Source organism: Pocillopora damicornis, chromosome 9 (genome assembly GCF_964200805.1).
Source record: "Pocillopora damicornis chromosome 9, jaPocDami1.2, whole genome shotgun sequence".
Lineage (NCBI taxonomy): Eukaryota > Metazoa > Cnidaria > Anthozoa > Scleractinia > Pocilloporidae > Pocillopora > Pocillopora damicornis.
Window position 1 is genome coordinate 17,687,789 of NC_142678.1, and position 22,963 is coordinate 17,710,751.

Genomic DNA, 22,963 nt, shown 5'->3' on the forward strand with positions numbered 1-22,963 from the left:
ATATTTCTAATTAAAAATAACTGACTAACAAAGTCACGAGCTGGACAGAAGAAATGGCCAAGCTAGCCGAGTTTGCACTGTCACAGCCTCACCTTTTGCCTGAAACACCGCTGGACCCATTTCCTTCCAACACTGCCTGATATTCAGGATCTTCTACGGAGGAACCTCTGGAGAATGCAATATCAAATGTCCTTATTCCAGCTATAGCGGAACGTAGCTGCAGTTCAAGTGGGCGACATGTTCTGGTGGCCTTAGAATCACGAACCCCTGTCATGAGGCAAATCGTGAGGATCAATCGTCAGTGAAAGTAACTATGCCATCAATTGAGAAAATCGTTCCCCAAACACATGAGCTACCAGACGACTTCAATCACAGGTGGCCCAAACTTCAGCTGTGAGATGCTCACCTTGCGAAATAAGAGTTATGGTAAAATTATAATTTGTATGGGAATTACGACCTCTCTTAGGAATATAAAAATACAGTCAAATACTCAATAAAAATACCTCACCTTACTTCCACAGTGTATCGCTTGTTATCGGACAGCTTACTATTTTGAAAAGAAGCCATTTTAGAGAGTTATCCATTTCTAGGTTTACTACACAAGAGAAGCTCAAGGCTGCTCACTCCATTCTCGAACGTCCGATCCTATATATAGAAGCAAAAAATCCGACGCAGAATCCAAGACATATGTTTTATTTTCATTTCAATTCACTAGAAATTCAATCTTCCCCGTGAAAGCGACGCTAAGCCGCACTTTCCTTCAAAAACTTCCAGTTTCGATGTTTCAGATATGCAGCACGACACACGACCGTTGAAAACCAGCTTGTTAACCCTGCCTCCTTTGCAAACTTTGCCTCGCCGGGGACCACACCGTCAATTAGCACCCGTAGTTTGATGCCAAGTGACGGTGTGGTCCCCGGCAGGTATAGAAAAAGAATGCAACAGATACAATAGCTGACTAGCTGAGCTAATTTCAACTAAGAAAGGAGAGAGTTGTTTGGAGTTAATATTCATGTTTTTAAATAAAGCACAATTTGTTTTCGTTCTACAGTTGAACCCTAGTAACTCGAATTGCCAACGGAAATTGAAATTACTTCGAGTTATCGGGCTTTCGAGTTAGAAGGGTTTTGAACAAAAGACCAGAAACACTTGATTTAAGAGGTTCAATGCTTATACACGTTTTATTGTGACACTGAATTTTAAGGGGAAGAAGAAACATGTCATTGATTTCAAGAGTAAACTGGGCAAAACTGACAAGTGATGACAAACAACAGATTGATTCCAGATTACGCGCCATTATTTCTCTTCGCCGGGAAGAACTGTCAAAACCGTTTGTTTACGGACATACAAAAGTTGTGATATCGGCAAAGGTCAAATTGTCATAACACATAATTGAGATTAAATTTAATCTTCCGGCGCAAAATGTTATGGCTCATTGGTCCGCAAAACTGAAAATCGACGTCGAGTTATCGAGGGTAAAATTACAAAGAAAACAGGGAGAGAGTTAACCTCGGCCCACTTTTGTGATTTAACACTTTAACCCCTAGGAGCGACTAGCATCTGATTTGTCCTTACAGTACAACCGCTGAATCAAGCATTGAGGTCACGAGAATAAAGGAAATGACCAACTAAAGAGGCTCTTGATTGTACAACAAATTCTCCTCGACAGCACCTGAAGAAATGTATAGAGAACAGTGAGGAGAATATGCATACTAAAACTAGACTGAGGTGTAAAGGGTTATTAAGTCTTTACGCCCTCACTTGTTTCAGATTATACATTGACCCATACTACTCTGTTCTTTTACGCCAGAATTATGGCAATTACAGACGTCTAAATGCTTTTTTCATAATCGTTTCAACCAGCAAAGATCGCAACGGGGTTGAATTTATTTCAACTATGGAAGGTAAGGACAAAAAGTATAAGGAACCCTAAAAAAACAAACCCAAATATCATAAGCTTCGTCTGGCTTCCTCGCAACAATAGTTGACTCTTTTCAAGTTACAGTTCTTCTGAAAAAATTATCAGTTCTAAATTTCTTACTTGAAATGTTTTTGTGCAAATAGAAAAAATAAATAGGAAGAATTCCTTTATCATATACTTTTGGTAAATCTTCACGAAAGAGAGGTTGACTTCCCTCTTAAAGAGCTCGCTCAGGAGTAATGGTAAGAGTCCAATTGCATTATTTACAGGTAAGCGTTATCCAGTCTACCTTTTCCACTGGCACCCGGCTAAATCCCAGTTTGAATGGCGCAGAGATCTGGACATTAATCACTCGCTGGCCGATGTTCTCTCAGGCCAGTATTTCGCAAATTTCCTAATTCAAAAAGGTGAGCTTGGAAAAAGATTTTAGTTCCTCTACTATAACATAGAATAGCTGTAGCTGATGGCAGATGATTTTTGTAATGATATTTCAGTGCCACCATTGTTATAATGATCCACTGACCAAAAAAAAATCTCATTAATCAAATTACATAAAACTGGTGGATCAAAAGGCAGGGACGGAACTAGAAAAAAATAACAGAAACTCAAGCAACGATCTCTTCTTATCAAAGCACGTGATTCAAGGCGAAAAAACGCTTCCTTACATACGGGGGATCAGAGTCGAAATAACATGTCACACAACATGTCACGTCACGTCATGTTGTTTTGCCTATAATTGAATTGAGTTGGAATCATTGTTGATTTCCTATGGTGTGATCGGTTAATTTTGTTTAAGTGATCCTGGTAACAGCAGTGAACTTATGAGAGTTCTGCGATCTTGACATGTTCTATTCTGAGCTTGTAGTATCATGGAAGAAGATACTTTATTCATTAACCCTTTAACACCCTTTGATAACCAGGATAGAATTTCTCCTTACACTTCCAATACAATATCAAGCAGACAAGTGATGAGACTACTTGCCTTTTTATACAAGCTTACTTTTTTTAAGGTCACTCAACGACGACCTGTAGAAATCCTGTATTGAAATGAACGCCTAAACGAACAACAGGCGAGTAAACCGAACGGCGGTAGAGGTTTTCACGATCGCCAATGGAAATTACCGCCAACAAACCTTTTTCTATCTCTGTATTTTCCACATTAGTTAAACAATATTAACAACATACAGGGAATATGAATTTGTGAAAAGTTTAGTTGTTGTAATTATTCGTCTTTCTATGCCCTAATTATGGCTGAGATGACTATTGTCAAAGTAAGTTTATTACCTTTTTAAATTAAACTATAAAAACAACAAATCTGCGTGCGTGCGTTTCGTGGTCGTTCCTATCGGAGAGAAGGGAGACGGGGAGGTGTGGGAGGGGCTAGAGCATCAGGTTTGTCGTTAAGATTCATCTCAGTTGAATTTAAGTCGGATTAAGCTGAAACCCTGCAAGGTCGTTACGAATGTTGGGTCAAAATTCTTCCGAACTGAGGAACTAAGAAACAAAAGGGTTCGTATTCTTTCCGATCAGTAAAATTCCATGACTTTGCAGGACATTTTACAAGACTTTGTCGATGTTTTCCATACCCTTTTATCAAAAAGTTGCTTTCACGGATAGAACGCGATCATTGGATTGGGGCATTTCTTCATTGCTGATTATTTTGGGAAAATCCGCAGGAAAACTTGTACGACTTTCTAGGTTGACGATAAGTTCATTAACAACTGTGACAATAGGTTTTCCAGCTGCAACATATTTTCAGGAGAGGAATGCTTTCAAATCGGGGGAAAATAGCTCGGCAGGAACGGAAACTCGATATCATTTCCTGGCACACGGAGATCAACCTCAATGGCGTTCTTGCGGAGCTCAAGGAGACAAGGACTTTTAAAATGGTCAGCACTCGGTTCCAACAGTAATTTATTTGGAATTTCTCGTAATAAGTAATGATGATAAGACTTAGTGGAGTCCAATTCGGTCTGTAGTCATACGAGTGATAACAGGATTCCCTGTGAATGCGGCAAGGTGTACATCGGAGAGACTGGACACAGAATTAAGGAGCATGATCGAGACATCCAACTCGCCCGTACCGAGACCTCCGCCGTTTCACAGCATGCTCACAACACCGGACACAAGCCACTCTGGAACGAAGTGAAGTTTGTCGATCGTGACCCTTATTACTACACGCGCAGGGTCAAAGAGGCAATTTATATAAGACTTCACCCTGACAAAATCAACAGGAATAGAGGAATAAAAATTCTAGAAGCGTGGATGCCCACGATCAAAAAACACAACAGGAGAGCCGTGCGACAGTGGACCGCTGAGTGAAAGAGCAAGGATCGAAATGCACCAATCAGAGCTGTTGAAAAACAACCAGTCACAGCAGAGCATCATGCTTTATAAGATCACGCATGATTGTCGACCTCATCGCCTGAAGAAGACTAGCAGTATGCAGTCGAAACGTCACACGTGACTACATCGTGAGATAAACGGAAAACTTAGCTTTTATTGTTATTCACCACGATGAATAACCACGGCCTTTTTTACGAAATTATTCCGAGAATATAATGTCCGAGTAAAGTAACAGGAAGATAACTTATTCGATTATAAGAACTCGTGAAATTATCGCAAGGATATCTTTTCAGCTGCACGCCTGTAATTATGAGTGGAAAAACGGCTCCATAAAATTGAAAACGTAGGATCTTTGGCTACTAAATGAACTAAGGCTACGATAGCATCGTCAAAGGAACAGTTTCCAAACATCATAAGTGCAGTTTGTGCTCTTTAATCTAAAAGCTGAACTACTGTTGGCTTTAACACTTTTCTTCACAGCAAAGCTTTCTAAGATTAAAAAAAAATTGCCAGATAAGAATTGCCTGTTGTTTGACAAAAGATAAAGAATATCCTGATTTAAACTTATAAAAAGAAGAGGATAGAAACAAGTCAAAACACGAACAAGTCTATTCCACTCATTCGGAAAGGTTTTGATGTCCAGAAACATGCTGAATACGGGCTGTTACGAAGAATACTAATTCGAAATTTAATCTAGTGAGTTGTATTAAAATCTTCCGGCTATGTTACGAAATAATTCCTTTCATTGTCTCGTCTGGGAATCTCAGCAATTCAAGAAAATGACTTGTAACTAATTCTTACGATTTCTGTCCTCCTATTTCTCACTCCTTTTTTGTATTTCGCTTTTTAGAGGATTTAACACTACTTTCAAACGAGCTTTGACTCAAGGCATCGATTCCATCGTTTATAACTGGAGCAAGACTATCTCCACCTGCACGTTTCCCGAACGTTACTGAGTTAGTGGCAGAAACATAACACTCCTTGGCTACCTACAGATGCATCATAAACACGCAGAGGTCGTGGCTTTTTCAGGTAAATACTACGAGCAAGTTCCTGACACTGCTTAGCCTTTTCGAAGTCGCCCAGTTGTTCATGAACAGAACCCAAGTTATTGTAATAAGTTGCCACGTCTACATTCTCAGCTCCTAGCTTTTTTTGTGTAATACTCAGAGCAAGTTCCTCATACTCCTTGGCCTTCTCAAAGTCGCCCAGTTTGTCGTGCACCAGACCCATGTTCTTGTAACTAGTTGCCACGTCTACATTCTCAGGTCCTAGCTTTTTCTGTCTAATACTCAGAGCAAGTTCGTGATACTCCTTGGCCTTCTCAAAGTCGCCCAGTTTGTGGTGCACCAGACCCAAGTTATTGTAACTAGGTGCCACGTCTATATTCTCAGGTCCTAGCCTTTTCTGGTAAATACTCAGAGCAAGTTCGTGATACTCCTTGGCCTTCTCAAAGTCGCCCAGTTTGTCGTGCACCAGACCCATGTTATTGTAACTAGTTGCCACGTCTACATTCTCAGCTCCTAGCTTTTTCTGTCTAATACTCAGAGCAAGTTCGTGATACTCCTTGGCCTTCTCAAAGTCGCCCAGTTTCCGGTGCACCAGACCCAAGTTATTGTAACTAGTTGCCACGTCTACATTCTCAGCTCCTAGCTTTTTTCTGTCTAATACTCAGAGCAAGTTCGTGATACTCCTTGGCCTTCTCGAAGTCGCCCAGTTTGTCGTGCACCAGACCCAAGTTATTGTAACTAGTTGCCACGTCTACATTCTCAGGTCCTAGCCTTTTCTGGTAAATACTCAGAGCAAGTTCGTGATACTTCTTGGCCTTCTCAAAGTCGCCCAGTTTGTCGTGCACCAGACCCAAGTTATTGTAACTAGTTGCCACGTCTACATTTTCAGGTCCTAGCTTTTTCTGGTAAATACTCAGAGCAAGTTCGTGATACTCCTTGGCCTTCTCAGAGTCGCCCAGTTTGCGGTGCACCAGACCCAAGTTATTGTAAATAGTTGCCACTTGTACATTCTTAGGTCCTAGCTTTTTCTGGTTAATACTCAGAGCAAGTTCGTGATACTCCTTGGCCTTCTCGAAGTCGCCCAGTTTGCGGTGCACCACACCCAAGTTATTGTAACTAGTTGCCACGTCTACATTCTCAGCTCCTAGCTTTTTCTGTCTAATACTCAGAGCAAGTTCCTGATACTCCTTGGCCTTCTCAAAGTCGCCCAGTTTGTGGTGCACCAAACCCAGGTTATTGTAACTAGGTGCCACGTCTATATTCTCAGGTCCTAGCCTTTTCTGGTAAATACTCAGAGCAAGTTCGTGATACTCCTTGGCCTTCTCAAAGTCGCCCAGTTTCCGGTGCACCAGACCCAAGTTATTGTAACTAGTTGCCACGTCTACATTCTCAGCTCCTAGCTTTTTCTGTCTAATACTCAGAGCAAGTTCGTGATACTCCTTGGCCTTCTCAAAGTCGCCCAGTTTGTCGTGCACCAGACCCAAGTTATTGTAACTAGGTGCCACGTCTATATTCTCAGGTCCTAGCCTTTTCTGGTAAATACTCAGAGCAAGTTCGTGATACTCCTTGGCCTTCTCAAAGTCGCCCAGTTTGTCGTGCACCACACCCAAGTTATTGTAAATAGTTGCCACTTGTACATTCTCAGTTCCTACCTTTTTCTGGTAAATACTCAGAGCAAGTTCGTGATACTTCTTGGCCTTCTCAAAGTCGCCCAGTTTGCGGTGCACCAGACCCAAGTTATTGTAACTAGTTGCAACTCTGGTATGCTTTGGTCCAAACTTTTGGAGGAGAAATTGCAATGAAAATTCATAGAATTTCTTTGTGGCCTCAAAATGACAATGGTTCTCGCATATCTTGCCGAGATTTTCCATTTCAGGCTGGAAGATTTGAGGATGGGCAGCTTTCGAAAGTATGTCTTCAAAACTAAGAATGAAAATTCTTAAATGTAAGGCAAGAGCGTGGCTTTGCAAAATTGAATCTGACGATTCTTTCAGTAGGTTGTCATCTATAAACTGGTTAAACGCCGCAACAGTGCTTTTCAAAGTTTTGGATTGACGGCTTTCCGGATAGCTCTTAATCAAAGACTTTACGACATCGCGCACAACCTGATGTACCCGTATGTGGAAACCAAACTCATCTCCATGTGTTAAAATTAGCGAACATCTTTGGAGTTTCATAATTATCATCTCTTCATCTTTTATTCCTTTATCGACGCTTACGATATAATTCACCACGATATCTGCATTCAAGGGCTGTGACGAAAGGAGGCAGAGAAAACTTAATGCATGATCTATGATTCTGTCTGATTGCATCACTTCTTTAATGGCCAGTCTTGTTGCTGTTGTCATCGATTTCTTGTAACATGGGTTGGTCTCTGTAAGTAGAGTCTCTGTCACATCACGTTGCCCATTCTCTACTTTCCTCAGAAAGTCATTCCATCCAAACTCTGAGAAACGTTTGCTCTGTAGGAGTTGCTTCACATAGGTGGCTGCACTTGCTAAAGCAAGAGGTTGGTAGTCGAGTTCTCTAGCTGCTAGTTCTATCTCACTATCGCTGATACCAGAAATCAGGGCTAACAAAGAACAAGCCTCTTGGGACTGCATACCTTTGCTTACTGAGATGTGTCGAATGGAAGTGCTTGTTAACGGTATACATGTACTATCTTGAGTTGTGATCAACAGATACCCCCTTCGCCATTGTCCATGTCCTTGCTGGGGTAAATGAACATGCATTTCAGATAAGCTTTTCACGTTGTCAGCCAACAGAAGCCAGGACTCGTACTGACCAATCTTTGAGCTGATTAAGGATATCAGGCTGTTAATCTTGTCCTCTGTCTTCAAATCTTTGGAGATATGGATTTGTGTAATCGCATCTTCGGGGCACTTTATTTGTCGAGCGAACATGATGTAAGAATCCAAAAGTGTGCCCAGCGTCTCGGCATTCAGTGTCATTACAAACACTTTAGAGCAGGAATCTTCTTGGGCTTTCTGGTAAAATCTCTTGGCTACAAGACCTGCCAGTTGAGATTTACCGCTGCCAGGATTCCCGGATATATACAAGATACTTAAGTTGCTCGCATCAGCTCGCTTAAGCTCCTGCAGCTGGTATGTGATGTCAGCAACTTCGACATCGCGACTTGCTATGTCATGTGAAGGTTTAGGAGGAAGAATGCAAAACGGGGAGGTGTCGCTCAGTAGTTGTTCTGAAAGAACCTTAACTTGTTTTTCTTTCTCTTGTAACTGATCTTCGAGGCTCTTCCGTCTCTCTTCTGTCTCCTTTAGGTTATCTTTAAGGTTACTTTGTCGTTCTTCTGTTGCCTGAAGCTGGTCTTTAAGGTTCCTGCGTTTTTCTTCTGTTTCTTGTAGCTCATTTTCTTTTTTCTCTAAGAGATTCTCAAGGCCCAATCGTTTTTCTTCTGTTTCGCTAATCTCATATTCATATACCTGTAGTTGTTTTTCAGTTTCCTTGAGCTTTTCTTCAAGACAAATTCGTTTTTTTCTTGTTTCCTTCAGCTGATCTTCCAGATCCTGGCGTTGACTCTTTGTTTCCTTCAGCTGATCTTCCAGTTCCTGGCGTTGACTCTTTGTCTTCTTCAGCTGATCTTCCAGGTCCTTGTTGTCTTTCTCTTTGATGTCCAAGTCTTTCTTTAAAGCTTTCACTTTGTCTAAGAGATCTCTCACCTCCTCTGTTGGAAACATCTTTTGGTTTGTGATGTCTTGAATTTCTACAGTGGAAAGACCTAGTGCTTGGAATGCAGCAAAAACTTTGCCAATAGCAATTTTAAAGTCTAACTCCGAAAGTTGACCTTGTGGCATATGAGCAAATTCTTCATTGCGAAATTTTCTGAGATCGTCGACATTCGTTCTCACCACCGCGTTTAGACTGTAGATGCAATCTGAGTAGAGAATGGCGTAAAACAACATCGTAGAATCCCATTCCGCTCTGTTTCCTTTAATCATGGTCGACAACATATGCTCGTTCCTCCTTTGGTTTCTCGGGGACTCTTTATTGTAAAAGTCTTTCCCGTTACTTGGATCATCTTTCCATTCTCCAAGAGTCGTACGGTAAAGACTGTCCCATTCTTGTTTGAAAATTGTTCGCAAACCTTCGGTTAGGATATCAGTCGTGACGTGACAAATCTTGAAATAGTTTAGTTGCTCATCAGTATATTTTTTTGGAGCGGTCATGTCTTTCGTAGGTGTGTCTTGTAAGCCTTTGTGAAAAATACTAATATCAGCTAACAGTCAAAAATAATTACCGAATCTAAAACTTTAGTAATTAAACTATTTCAAGCGAAAACAAAAAATTGGTATCAGTAATTTTAAGACCTGTCCTGGCGCCAAAAGAGCTCCGTCCTGAAATATGTCGTGTAGTCCATTTAAATGGCGTTAATTAATTAATTGATACACCAATTTCAAATCAATCAGTGATAAAATCAATAAAACGAAGTAGAGAGTAAAGGAGAGAGAATAAAGCGCTGGGTTTAAGGAGCATCGATAAAACCATAAAACCCATGGAACATTCTGGCAAATTCTGTAACATTTCTGAACATTCTAACTAACAAACAGAGAAGCTTTGACTGTGCTCTGTTCTGTTGTAGAGCACGCAGGAAGCGGCTAAAGCGCGAAAGAAGTGAGGTGTTTTGTCTCTTCTCCCGTTACAATAACGTAAATTACGGCGCTTGGCATGTTGACAAAGCTTTGTTTGGTTCTCCTGTTGCTACATGCCGACTCGTTTGTTCCGAAATTCCACCATCAGTTAACGAAAAAAAGCTAGAGAGAAGTCCGGGAAATTGTCGGACTTAGTACAATTTGGCAGATGGCGTCACAGCTTTAGCTCAGCTCTATGCCTTTTACTCTGATAGGGCACGCTCTTTCCACTAATGACAGCGCATGTTATCTACGAACTTTATTATAAAACATCCTGAATAATTTTTGAGTAATCCCAAAAACGCCAAAAAGTCAACAATTGTGAAGATTGTGAAAAAAAAAATTAAAGTATCTACAGCCCACTATTGATCAGTTTGCATCTTTAAGGTCCAGTTTAGTGTGCAAATTAATTTTTTCTTAATACCCAGTTTCATGCAAAATTGTTGTCCAGCAATCAAGCGAGGGAGGTAGGGTCAGGTCAGCTTGCTGATAGGAAAATTAAATATCGGATCGACATAATCGATGTATCGAATCAACTTCAGCTTGTTTCCAATCACCCCATAAGGAAACGATCGTAAACGGTTACATTTATACTACGCCCGGCGCGGTGAAACATCGTGTGACATAACGTACTCCCTTGCCTAAGCCTGTCACGCAACTGCAAATTGCAAAATTCCGCCGGAGCCGGAAGCTCCTACGTCTCAGCAGCCTTACTTGATCGCATAGGTAAACAGCCAGTGCGGAAAGAGTTCAGAAGGATTGAAATGCTTATGTAAACAACAGACAGAGAAATCGAAATCCATGATGTGGTGATTGAAAACCTCTCGGGAAATTTTCACCTGCACACAGAGATAACAAAGATGAACCATGGTGTGCTGCTAACCCTAACCAATCCTGGGTAGAAAGACATCTTGGTGAGGTACAACCACCTGAAAGGAGTGGAAATAGATGACGTTCATTTGAAGAGAGAGCTCCCCGTCCACTTAATCCTCGGAACAAGCGAATACGCAAGAATCAAGACGGAAACCACACCCAAAATGGGGAAACCTGGAGAACCGATAGCTGAACTAAGGCGCTTTGGATGGACCCTTATGTCTCCTGTAAGCGAACCAGACCTAACCAAGATGTTTTACCAGTCTTTACCTAACAACAAGCATGAGTTTGAAGCGCTTGTACCACCAGATAAGAAAGTTGAAGAAGCAGCCAGGCATGTTGCAAAAGTATGATGACATCATCCAGGACCAGTTGACGCAAGGAACAATGCAATGGAACGAGCACTCAAGGAACCAGAAGGAAAGGAGTTCTACCTTCCACACAAAGCCGTAGTACGGGAGACAGCAGAGAGCACTAAGATCGGCATCGTCTACGATGGATCTGCTCAAAGCAGAAAATCAGCACCCTTCCTTTATGAAAGTTCAGAGACAAATCCACCCTCGCAGAATCACTATTCCTTCTTGGAGGAGATATAGATCAGCACTAGCGAAACCTTCAGCAGAACTTCCCAAGCAAAGTCGAAGAAGTTAAACGGAGCCTCCATGTTGACGACCTGATTACTGGTGTAACAACTGTAGTCGAGAAAAAAGCAGCCTTGGCTATTTTCAGAGAAGGGAGATTCACGCTGCAAAAATGGCATTCAAAAGTGCCATCCCAAGACGAGCCACCATCCTCAGAGAAAGCGGCAGAACAACATTCAACCACTCAACTGGAAGCAAGTCACAGCCTTGCCACGCCCGTGGAAGAAACGGCGGGAAAACAACCAACCACTGTGCTAGAGTATCATATGGATGTAAAGAAGGGGGAGACCAAACTGTTAAGCGCACCGTGGAACAAAACAGTGGACACAATAGAGGTCGCCTTTCCCACCCCAATCGTCAAAGTAACCAAGAGAGAAATCCTCAGGAATATATCTAAGATATACGACCATTTAGGATTAGCTTGGCTGGAAAGATGCTGTACAGAGAAACATACGACGCCCGAGTACCTTAGGACCGAGATCTTCCCAGGGAGCTAAAGAACACGTGGGAGAGCTGGGAAAGAATGCTGACTGGAAAAGTAGAAGTCCCAAGAAGCCTTGTCGAATGCCGCGAAGAAATCTTAAGTACCGTTTTTCACGCTTTCGGAGATGCCAGTAGCAAAGGCAATTCAGCAGCCGTGTATGCAGTCACACACCAGTCGTCAGGCATCACCCAAGGTCTGGTAATCTCAAAGTTCTGACTGGCGAAGAAAGGTTTAACCACACCAAGGCTCGAGTTAGTCGCTGGGCACATGGCAACCAACCTTGTGGACAACGTGAAGAAAGCCCTACAAGGATTCCCAATTAGGAGCATGTATGGTTGGCTCGACAACAGTGGAGCCCTACATTGGACCAAAGGGGGTGGAAATTACAAGCAATTTGTGGGAAATCGAGTTCGGAAGATCCAGGACAAGAATTACATCCGTTGGCGACACGTCGGAACAACGTACAATCGTGCTGATTTCGGAACCCGATGTGGTCATTTATTTGAGACAAAAGACCTGTGGTGGCGTGGACATCTATGGTTAGCACACCAGCAACAGTGACCTCCAGATATTGTGACAAGCCCGACCAGAGAGACGCAAGCTGAGGCCACACTAATCAGGGAAGTACTAGCAGTCACCATTGAAACAAATGACGGACATGGTCAGCTGATGCGGAAGTGGGACCTATGGACAACCATCCGAGACGGGGCGCGGGTGTCGCGCTTTATTCGAAACTGCAGAGCCAAACAGCAGCAAAGTATCACCGGTCCAATCACTACTGAAGAAACTAATAGGCAGATGAAGTTCTGGGAAAAACGGACACAAGTCAGATGCCAGGGTACAAACATGTTTCAGGAAGATCAGGAAAGTCTCAATCTCTAGGTGAACGCAGATGGATTGTACGAATGCAGAGGGCGTATCCAGGGAGACTACCCCATTTACTTCCAGATGATACTTTGTTCAGCAAAAAGCTGGTAATGAACGCCCACCTTCAGACTCTACATGGGGGAGTCAGTTTAACGATGGCAAAGATACGAGAGAAATATTGGATACCTCGCCTCAGAAGACTAAAAAAGAGAGTGATAAATGAGTAACATGGGTTTAAAATGCATTCCAGCAACCGCCATAACAAACCCACCGACTGGAAACCTACTCAAGGAAGGAACAGAAGTGCCCTTCAAGTCAATCGGAGTCGACTTTGCTGGGCCTATCAAGTACTTCAGCAAGAATAAAAGGGAGTTAAGGTATACATTCCACCATATGCATGTAAGTCAATCCGTGCCGTCTATTCGGATCTACTACCAGATCAAACAACAGAAAACTAGTTGCGCAGTCTGAAACATTTCGTGGCGAGACGAGGACGGCCAGAGAAAATCTTCTCCGATTAATGAGTAAACCTTCGTTTCAGCATCCAAATAGTTAAAGAAAGTTTAAAAAGATGAGAAGGTGAACGACTGGCTAGCCAAGCAAAACATCCAGTTGCACTTTAATCTCAGTAGAGCTCCATAGTGGGACGGTCAGTTCGAAAGATTGATTGGCGTCATGAAGAAGAGTATGTACAAAGCAATCGGAAACGGTCACCTGCGCTAGCATGAATCGGAAGAGGTCTTCTTAGACGTGGAGACAACCCTTAACAACAGACCTCTTCGTTATGTAGAAGACGATATTTAAATTCCAGTTTTGACCCCTAACCTTATGCTGTTTGGACAGCCAAATCAAATCCCTGTAGAAGAACTAACCAAAGTTGAAGATTATGACCTCAGAAAACGCGCCAAGTACCTACGGAAATGTAAGGATGTCCTGTAGAAAAGAGGGATAATCGAGTACCTAAGGGCCAGAAGAATACGTGATGCTTATCAAGGGAGAGGAGCGTAATAGAAGCAAATGGAAGATTGGTGTGGTGGAACGCCCGATTCAAGGTCGAGATGGAGTAATAAGAGGGGCACAACAGAGAGCTGGTAAGACATACATAGAGAAACCACTGCAGCTGCTGTATCCTCTTGAATTAACCAGCAGCAGACCTGAACGAAGGAGAGGAGAGACGCTAAGTACTGAAGCCAGAGAATTACAGCCGAGAAGAGCCGCAGCAGATGATTTGGGTTTATTAATCGTGAGATCGGAGTTACCAGTGAGTAGGAAAATAAAAATAGTGTACATCAAACCAGTGTGATTGTTTGTCGCGAGATCATTTACGACACATAAGCAAAGAGCTTCCACGTATGAATTTTGTCAAATGCGCGATGTAAACAAAATGTGCAAATACGAGAAAAATGAGCCCCAAGATGAGTAGTTGCCGCGGAAATTCCCCTAGGGGATTCGCCTTGCGGTACGAGATTATGACACCTTCCAGATTTATTAACTTTGATTTGAAACTACGTTTTCTGGATAACTAGGGTGCTTTTGATTTCAAAACCTTTTTTTTCTTACTCAGATAAAATATTTTAATCCAGTTAAGTCAGACAAAATGGCCTCTGAAGGTGGGAAGTAACCTTAAAGGGCATTAATTGATTAATAAATTAATAAATCGATTTTAAATCAATCAGTTATAAAATCAAGAAAACGAAGTCGAGAGTAAAAGAGAGAGAATAAAGTGCTGGGTTCAAGGACCATTGATAAAACCAGGCCCATGGAACCTTCTAGCAGATTCCGTAACATTCCTGAACATTCTAATTAGCAAATAGAGAGGCGTTGACTGTGCTCTGTTCTGTTGTAAAGCACGCATGAAGCGGCTAAGCACGAAAGAAATGTAGGGAGAAACACGAGACATAGTCGAGTGTTTCTCCCCACTTCTTAAATAGCGATCTCTGTAAAGGGGTCCACGACATTTCGCATTGGAAAAACGTTTTGCCTCAAACTTTGCCCATTAAAGTATCTTTGGTAGTTAGTAAATACAACCATATTGGTTTCTGGAAATATTTTCAAGAAACTTTAAGAGAGCTCTCAATAATCAAAGCTGCAAAAGGCTCTTGTTTAACCTCTTACGACATCGAAAATTTCAAAAGTTGACAAGCTCGCTCCTCGTAACACACTACAAGCAGCAAGAAATCGTTTGTTTTCCTGAATTGTGTGATATCTAAGGGGCTTGGAAAGTATTTCAATTTTGATGTGTGTTTATACAGAGGTTCGCCATAATTTATTCAAAAAACACCCGTTAGACGACTTTCCGAAATTAGTCAAAAGTACTCTTTCTTTCTTGGCTGATATTTCTCAAGTCCAAAAACATCTTGCACTTATTAATTTCCTTCACCGTAGTGACTTCAAACTTTTAGGAATTTTGCCAGCGTGACAGCAAAATTATGTGAATTGGTCTATTAAGCAAACTTCGACCGTTCTTTATTAGTAGCTTTAGAAATCTAAGATTTTAACAATTTTGAAAAGAAAGGTTAGCAGGACAAAGCTTTTAGAACACACTAATTGATACTCTAAAAATTTTAAACGGCTAAAATCTGGCAAACGATTCTGTCTCGTGACGAAAAAAGGTGAATAAATCAGATCATGTGACTGAAGTTATTTCGAAACGACTTTCTACGTGTATCGGATCGACTAATTCGATGCAACTTCAGCTTGTTTCGAGTCACCTTATGTGGAAACGACTGTAAACAGTTACATTTGTTCCACGCTCTGCGTGGTGAAACATCGCGTGACCTAATTTATTCCTTTAAAGCCTGTTACGGAAATTGCATGCATCGCCGAACATGTGTCGTTTCCAAATGCGTAGTTGTATAGAAAACTGTGCCATTTCACGACGAGAAATTGATGAAAAATACCTTATACATTCCAGAAACTATTCCATCCCGCACAGAAACGAGGAAAAAAAAAACATGATTTCTACGATACTGATTTTCTGGTTTCAATTCTAAAAATAAGCATGATCACATCATCTTCAACATGAAAGTCTTCTTTTACCTACAGTGCTTGGTTGATGTGGTTGCCACTGCGAGATCGAACGGTGCTCAATGTTCAGTCGCCTTCCCTGAAAACAAGCAACGAAGAATTTCTTAGGAAGATAACTGATTTTAGAGATTATTGTTTGTTCGTCTGTTTGTTTGTGATTGTATGGAGAGCGCCTCTAATTGAGCGCGCAGAGCGAACTGATTGGATTAATGTGAGGCGCATCAACAGTGCGATCCTACCTAGAAAGTGACGACTTCATTAGACAAACAATAAAATTTTTCATTACTGAGGTAGTCACCTCCGTGAATGATCACAACAAGCCGTGTGCCATTGCCTGAAAATACATGAAACTTAACCCTTTCCTTGGAGTGCATTTTTGGTACAAGAGTCGGGGATTTTAAAGATGAATGTGCTAATTTAAGATTACGTAGCAGGTCGTTTTACATTCTCGACCAAATAATTCAGTTCACATGCACCCTAACTAAACTACTGTGATTTTTCACTTGTTCCAATAGAGGCATATATCAAGCACAAACAATCAGTTAACTGTAAAATGAATATTGATCATCATTATTTCTAGTGATTTGTAAAGGCAAATCAAATTAACGCTGTTATCGCCCATTTGAAAAATAACTCCGAATAATGTATCGCACTTGTCTAGTGAATCTTTGATAGTGAGCCACCAGGTGCATGGAAACAACATTAGCAGACATAAACAGAAAAAAGAATCAGTAATCTTACCACAATTACTTGATCTCACATCATGTAATCACCAGTGGCGAAGGCTGAAATTTCTCAAGCAGGACTCTCTGTTTATCACAGCAGCGCAGGATGTTGATCCTTCTGTTGGGTTTGATGCAGTCACCTCAACGCCACTGTAAATACAGATCACGGTCTTGAAGCGATTGATCAAAGCTTTCAAGTTGTTATACAGCAATTCAACGACCGGCTGATCAAGTGGTTGATCAAAGCTTTCAAGTTGTTATACAGCAATTCAACGACCGGCTGACCAACTACGAAATCCGTAAGGGCGTAAGCGGAAGTCGAAACTGAAAGTACTTGGTCAGCACAATAGTTATGGTTCGTTTGCAGCTTGGGAATAGTGAAAGGAGGATAAGAAGAAATGTACAATGCGGAATTACGAGATGAAAAATGAAACCATATTAAAAGTGATAAATAATTAATTTGTTTGTTTGGTTGGTAAACTTTTACGAGTTTGTGTCGAAATCATGTGAATGAAGTTGTGTCGAAACGACTTTATATGTGTATCGGATCAACTTAGTCGATGTATCGAATCAACTTCAACTTGTATTAAATCACATTTTATGGAAACGACCGTTAACGGTTGCATTTATTCTACGCCCGGCGTGGTGAAACATCGCGTGACCTAACGTATTCCCTTAAAGCCTTTCACGAAAATTGCATGCATCACCGATCATGTGTAGTTTCCAAATGCCGAGTTGCATCTAAAATTGTGCCATTTCACGACGAGAAATTGATGAAAGATACTTTATATATTCCACAACAAAATGCAGTCCAATGCGTGAAAATACATGAAACTTAACCCTTTCCTTGGAGTGCATTTTTGGTACAAGAGTCGGGAATTTCAAATATGAATGTGCCAATTTACGATTACGTAGCAGGTCGTTTTATATTCTTTACTAAATCATTCAGTTCACTCAAATTAAATGCTGTGATCACCCATTTGAAAACTAATTCCCAATGATGTATTGCACTTGTCCAGTGAATCTTTGGTAGTGAGCCACCAGGTGCTCGGAAACAACATTAGCAGACATAAACAGAAAAAAGAATCAGTAATCTTACCACAATTACTTGATCTCACTTCGTGTAATTACTAGTAGCGAAGGCGGAAATTTCTCAAGCAGAACTCTCTGTTTATCACTGCAGTGCAAGATGTTGCTCCTTCTGTTGGGTTTGATGTGGAACAGCAGTCACCTCAACGCCACTGTAAATACAGTTTACGGTCTTGAAGCGACTGATCAAAGTTTGAAAGTTGTTACACAGCAATTCAACGACCGGTGACTAATTGTGAATTTGGTAAATTACGGCGTAAGCGAAGACAAAACCGTAAGTACTTGGTCAGCACAACAGTTATGGTTCGTTTGGAGCCTGGGAATAGTGGTGGAAGGATGAGAGGAAATCACGAAATGGGAAATGAAGACAAACTGTGGCTCAAGTTTGCTGTTGTTATCGTCTTTTTTTAACCCTTTAACTCTCAGATCAAATTTGTGTTACTTCACACTGTCAACCATACAATTCTTATAATGTTAGTTCAGAGAATTCAGTATTGGATCAACTAATTATCCTCAAATTGATATTTTTCTTAATTCTCATCACTTACCCAGTTGATATTGTATTGATATTGTAAGGAGAAATTTTGATTCGGTCACTCATGGGAGTTAGAGGGTTAATTAAATTTACTCATTGCTTCCGCTTTTCTTGGGACGTAATATCATGTCCCAGTGGCTTACTTCTTAATTTTTTAGGGGTATTTCATGGTTTATTGTGCAATTACTATCATTCAATACAGTTAAAAAGAAAACAAAAACCGCTACGTGATCAGGTCTAACAGAAGTCCCAGAGAGATAAGCTTTCCAAAAAAGAAATTTCACGGACGTACATTATTTAAAACAACCTTTTCTTTTATTCTATACCACTCACTCCAATATCATTTAAACAGTATGTTTTATTTTAGCCTTGGTCCCATGTTTCTCTCTGCATTCTTTAGGGACTGGGGAGTGGTATCCTTTGACATTTTAACTGTAACTGTCATGACAACTGGAAGTTGGTCACAACTTTAGGCAAGATATTGAAACTTGTTGTGCCATTAACCATCAAATACACTGAAGAAAACTTTAAAATTGATATTCTGTTAATAATGGCCACTACAGGCTAGTCACAACATAGAACAGTATACAAAAATGAGCTAAAACAAATTGTTTGTCTCAGACTCTTGTCACCCTAACAACCAAGCTCATCTTCACTCTAATCTATTGAACAAGAATTATTCCAAATTAGAGACCAAATGTTTAACTCTCCATATATTTTAAACAATCTTGGATCATTCAGTTACATCTGTTGAGTAGAGTTTCCATTCCATGTGTTATTTTCATCATCTTCGTCATCTCTGTTGTGAAGCTGATGAATTCCACCTTCTTTCTTTACAGATGAAACATCACCTAGGACTCTACGACATACAGCTGAACTGCCATGAAAAAAATAAAATTAAAAAAAAAAAAAACGGTAAGAAAGATTGGCATGTAACCTTAGAAAGGAAGGAGTTTAGATGTTGTTCATGACTGAATTTGACTAAGAGTGTGTTTTTATTTCATTACCTTTTTTATTGCTACATTTTTCTCATCAGAAAGAAAAGCTGATGAGCCCAAATTCACAAAAAAGCAATTTTCTACTCACTGAAACAACAATATAAAGCAAGAGACCATCTTTGTTTTTGTAAAATTTGCAAATTGCAATAATTGAATGTTTAGTCCAGAGTCACCAGTGGTAAATATGTGTACTTTCAAGCATTCACAAGTTGATTAATTCTCCAAAACTTTCATCTGTCAAACAACAAGCGAAAAAAAAAAAGAACAATGGACAATAAACTTGACTGTACATCAAATTCTTAAAACTTAATATCTAGGAATTGTTTTTGCTTTTTCTTTTTTGACTTTTAGAAAAAAATTTCATTCTTAACACCAACAAGCAAACAACCAAACTAGTTTGATACAGTTGAGCAACAAACTGTGCAGCTGTTTACAAAAGGCAACCAATCGAAAAAAGACTCACTTTGATGGTTGTGACTGTGTACTGCTGTTTGTTCTCTGTGAAGGAGGATTCTGTGTCCCTCTAGACTGATCTGGACAACCAAATAGGAAAGCCTTCAGGAAGTTAATCAGTGTGAGCAGAGGTGAAAGAATCCATAACAACAGTTTAGGGAATGATGAAGTCCCACATGGAGTGAGGAAATTACTTCCTCTCTGTAAATTGAAAGTTTAGCATTGCTTAATTTATTTATCTTTTTAAGTTTTGGGAAATTTCTGAATGATAAGGGAATGTGGAAATTCACTCAAAAAATTTAAGGAAACATTTTTCACAAATGCGATAATAATCAATGAAAAATAAAAACAACTACAAAAGATTGAACATTCATTGGGATTGAGGGAGAAGAAAAAAGCTAAAGTTGGTGGCATGTGGCACCCAAGCTTTCCTGAAACACAACCCTGCTTTTATTTTCTTAAGTTTCAACTTCCATTACCTAACTCTGGGTTACACACATTAAAAAGAACTCATTGGTAAGCCAGGCCATATGCCAGGTTCACATGAGACAAATATTCATTCTTTCCAATGGATGAATGTTTTAAAAACAACCTAATATTGATCTTAAACTTACCACAGCTACAATTAAAGTGGAACTTGGTGCCAGACCTAACTCAGCCAAACTCTTTACCAGGTCTTCTTCACTCAGCTTCTGCCTAGGGTAGGTGGTGTATATTGTTATTGATTAGGAATCTAATGCAGACTTAAGAATTGGTATATCTAGTCTGACTTTACAAGGAAGATTAAGAAAAACTATTTTTAGCCCCTAAAATAAGAACCTAACAATTATAGTTCCAATACATTTAACCCTGAATTCTACTCTACTTATCTATATTGAATTCCCTGAAAGCTCCTTAAACTTTGCTCATTTTTATATATACACATATGTGTTCTTGTAAAAATCAACTACTCACAGTGATGATATACTGTTTGATGGTCTCCAAACGAGTATCAGGTGGGAAAGAGTTTCTTAACAAACTGCCATCTGGAAGACAAAACTGAAGCTGGGCAGAAATGCTGAGTAAAAACAAAAAGTCTCTGTTACATGTACAGTGCAGTTAATAAAAATACAGTACAACAATGTATAACTAAAGTAATGGCTGATGTTATAAATCACATGTACTTTTATTACTTTTACAAAGTAAGTGAAGGATATTTAAGAACTCTAAGCCTGTACAAATGACATGTTTCATTGCATTTCTACCTTACTTACCACTCAGTCTTTCCCAACCACTCACTGCCGCCAGTCATGATAGTTGAAGGTGAGGGTGAGGCAGCTTGAACACTGTCTCTCCTGCACCTCATTCTGTCATCTAGCTTCCCTTTCTGCTTTATCTCTTGCAATCTGCTGCCGCACAGCTTCCCTGTGGGCCCACTCTTTGGCTCTGTCTTCTTTGATTTGATTCACAAAAAATTATTTTGTGCCTGTCTCTCCTCTTGGTCCATTTTGATTTAACCAAGTTCTTGTCCCTGACGACATCCATCAAATTCTTCCTTCTTGATTTCCTAAAATGCAAAGAATTCTCTCTATCATCTCTTGACTGGTGAAGATAATAAATTGGTATTCTGCTGAATCAAAGTGGCAATGCAGAGTGAGTGGTTTATTTATCTTTCATGAACTCACCAAAAACTGAGCTCAAAGTTAATAAACATGATTGCCTATTGGCTATAAGTAGGATACTGGACTCCAGATCAAAATGATCCAAAGGTTATCATTTTGTAAGTGTTCTTAAGAGCAAGACAATATATTCTCACAGTATCTCTCTCCACCGAGGTTTATAAACATTTAAATGGGGTACTGTCAAACTGTTTGGGAAACACGAGAGAGTGTGACGAGATACATGTATCCTAAAAGGGACTGGCATTGCATTTTGAGGGAATTTCCTTACTCCTAGTGACTTCATGCTCCAGAAACTGAGATAAGCTTGATTTTGGCCTATTAATGAACAGGCTTTGTTTCAAGAGAAAGAAACCACTTCAAAAAGTCATAAGCTCTGGACAAAATAAAAACAAAGCCTTAAGAGAACTTGAATAAAATTGATAATGATATAACCATAAAACTTACAATAATAGTAATACTAATGATTATTTTAATAAGAACAATTATACAACTTATAATATGACAATATTAATTATAATAATAATGATATTAATAATGATAAGTTTCTGCCTTACAGAAATAAAAATATCTGGAGATTGATTGATAGCATCTTTTTCATTAAGAGCCGATAACCGTTCATTCTTACAAGGTGTTCAGACATCTACATATTAGCCACTGTATTGTGTACTTCACAGAGATATTTATTAAAATAAATTTACTGGACAATTAATCCATAATTTACAAAGTGCAGAGCAACACCATGAGTTTTAACAACCAGAAAAACAACACTATAACTATATTTAGATTAGAAAATTGGACTCACTTGATTTTCTGATTCCTCCTTCTCAAGTCTCCTCTGTTCAATAAGTTGCTTTGCTCTGCTCAACAACAGGAAGGGAGAGTTAAAACTCATAGTAGCAGTAACTTATGAATAATTGTTTACACTTTCTTGGTAAAAGATTATTTCTACAGCTTTACTTATAGAAATATGTTTACAAAAGGTACACTAAAGTGTTCCTCAACCCATTTTAGGTTAAGATGGTGCATCTATTGGTTACAGATAAATATTACATTACAAATAAATGTATTTTGTATTCCAGAGGAAAAATTGTATTTTTTACTCAGTAATTACCTCTTGTGATCTAACTTTATTGCCACACATTTCTCTCTTGAAAATATCCCTACAATCAGAATTTAACAATCATTAGCTTTTCCTATCAATGGTTTAACTGCAGCTCTTTAATTTTTAGTTTATTCTGAATATTACATTACATAAGTGCAAGGTTTGACATTTTCTTTTTTGAAATTATGGAGCAGAAGGAATTCTCATCCAAAATCCAACTCCCTCTTTGGTAACAAATGAAAAAGTGTGGTTGTTTTCTGCAACCATAATTCTTGGAGCTGAAGTTTGAAAGAAGCAAATCAAACTAACAACAAAACAAACAAGCAAGTGCATCTCAGTTCTACCAATCTTGAGGAGGATCTGACAGGATTGAAATTACATGAACAGTTACATGTACCGTAGGATCTTCCCATGTTGCATTCATTCTGATTGTTTCTTCATTGTCTCCTGTGGAAGATTCAAAAGCTTTTAAACTCTTTACAGTGGCCAATTTACTTTATCAACTCAAATGATAACACTAAATTACCCTGTTATATTCTCCAACCAACCCAGTATCACAGTTTCTTCAGAAACTTACCCCAT

General features: G+C 39.7%; 1 protein-coding gene and 2 pseudogenes across 3 annotated transcripts in view; all 3 read right to left on the reverse strand.

Annotated features, from left to right (window-relative positions):
• LOC149040454 (UBX domain-containing protein 4-like) overlaps positions 1 to 445 on the reverse strand; it is a 43,123-nt pseudogene extending 42,678 nt beyond the window's left edge. The window contains exon 1 of the transcript XR_016179508.1: positions 93 to 445. The product of XR_016179508.1 is annotated as a UBX domain-containing protein 4-like (transcript). The remainder of the gene's footprint in view (positions 1 to 92) is intronic.
• Positions 446 to 4,463: 4,018 nt separating this feature from the next.
• LOC149040458 (uncharacterized) overlaps positions 4,464 to 22,963 on the reverse strand; it is a 39,050-nt pseudogene continuing 20,550 nt past the window's right edge. The window contains exons 2-3 of the transcript XR_016179505.1: positions 15,831 to 15,897; positions 4,464 to 9,490 (exon numbers count right to left, since the gene is read on the reverse strand). The product of XR_016179505.1 is annotated as an uncharacterized LOC149040458 (transcript). The remainder of the gene's footprint in view (positions 9,491 to 15,830; positions 15,898 to 22,963) is intronic.
• Positions 18,461 to 20,909, reverse strand: LOC149040459 (UBX domain-containing protein 4-like). The gene is made up of 5 exons (XM_089183099.1): positions 20,897 to 20,909; positions 20,573 to 20,627; positions 20,233 to 20,314; positions 19,629 to 19,819; positions 18,461 to 19,044 (listed from the first exon to the last, which is right to left on the reverse strand). The coding sequence occupies exons 1-5, from the start codon at positions 20,907 to 20,909 to the stop codon at positions 18,909 to 18,911; spliced, it is 477 nt and encodes a 158-aa protein (XP_089039225.1). The 3' UTR covers positions 18,461 to 18,908.

Coding starts and splice junctions, on each gene's coding strand:
- LOC149040459 (XM_089183099.1), bottom strand. Junction 19,820..20,232: donor CCACTTTAATTGTAGCTGTG/GTAAGTTTAAGA, acceptor TTCAATTTACAG/AGAGGAAGTAATTTCCTCAC. Junction 19,045..19,628: donor ACACAGTCACAACCATCAAA/GTGAGTCTTTTT, acceptor TTTTCATGGCAG/TTCAGCTGTATGTCGTAGAG.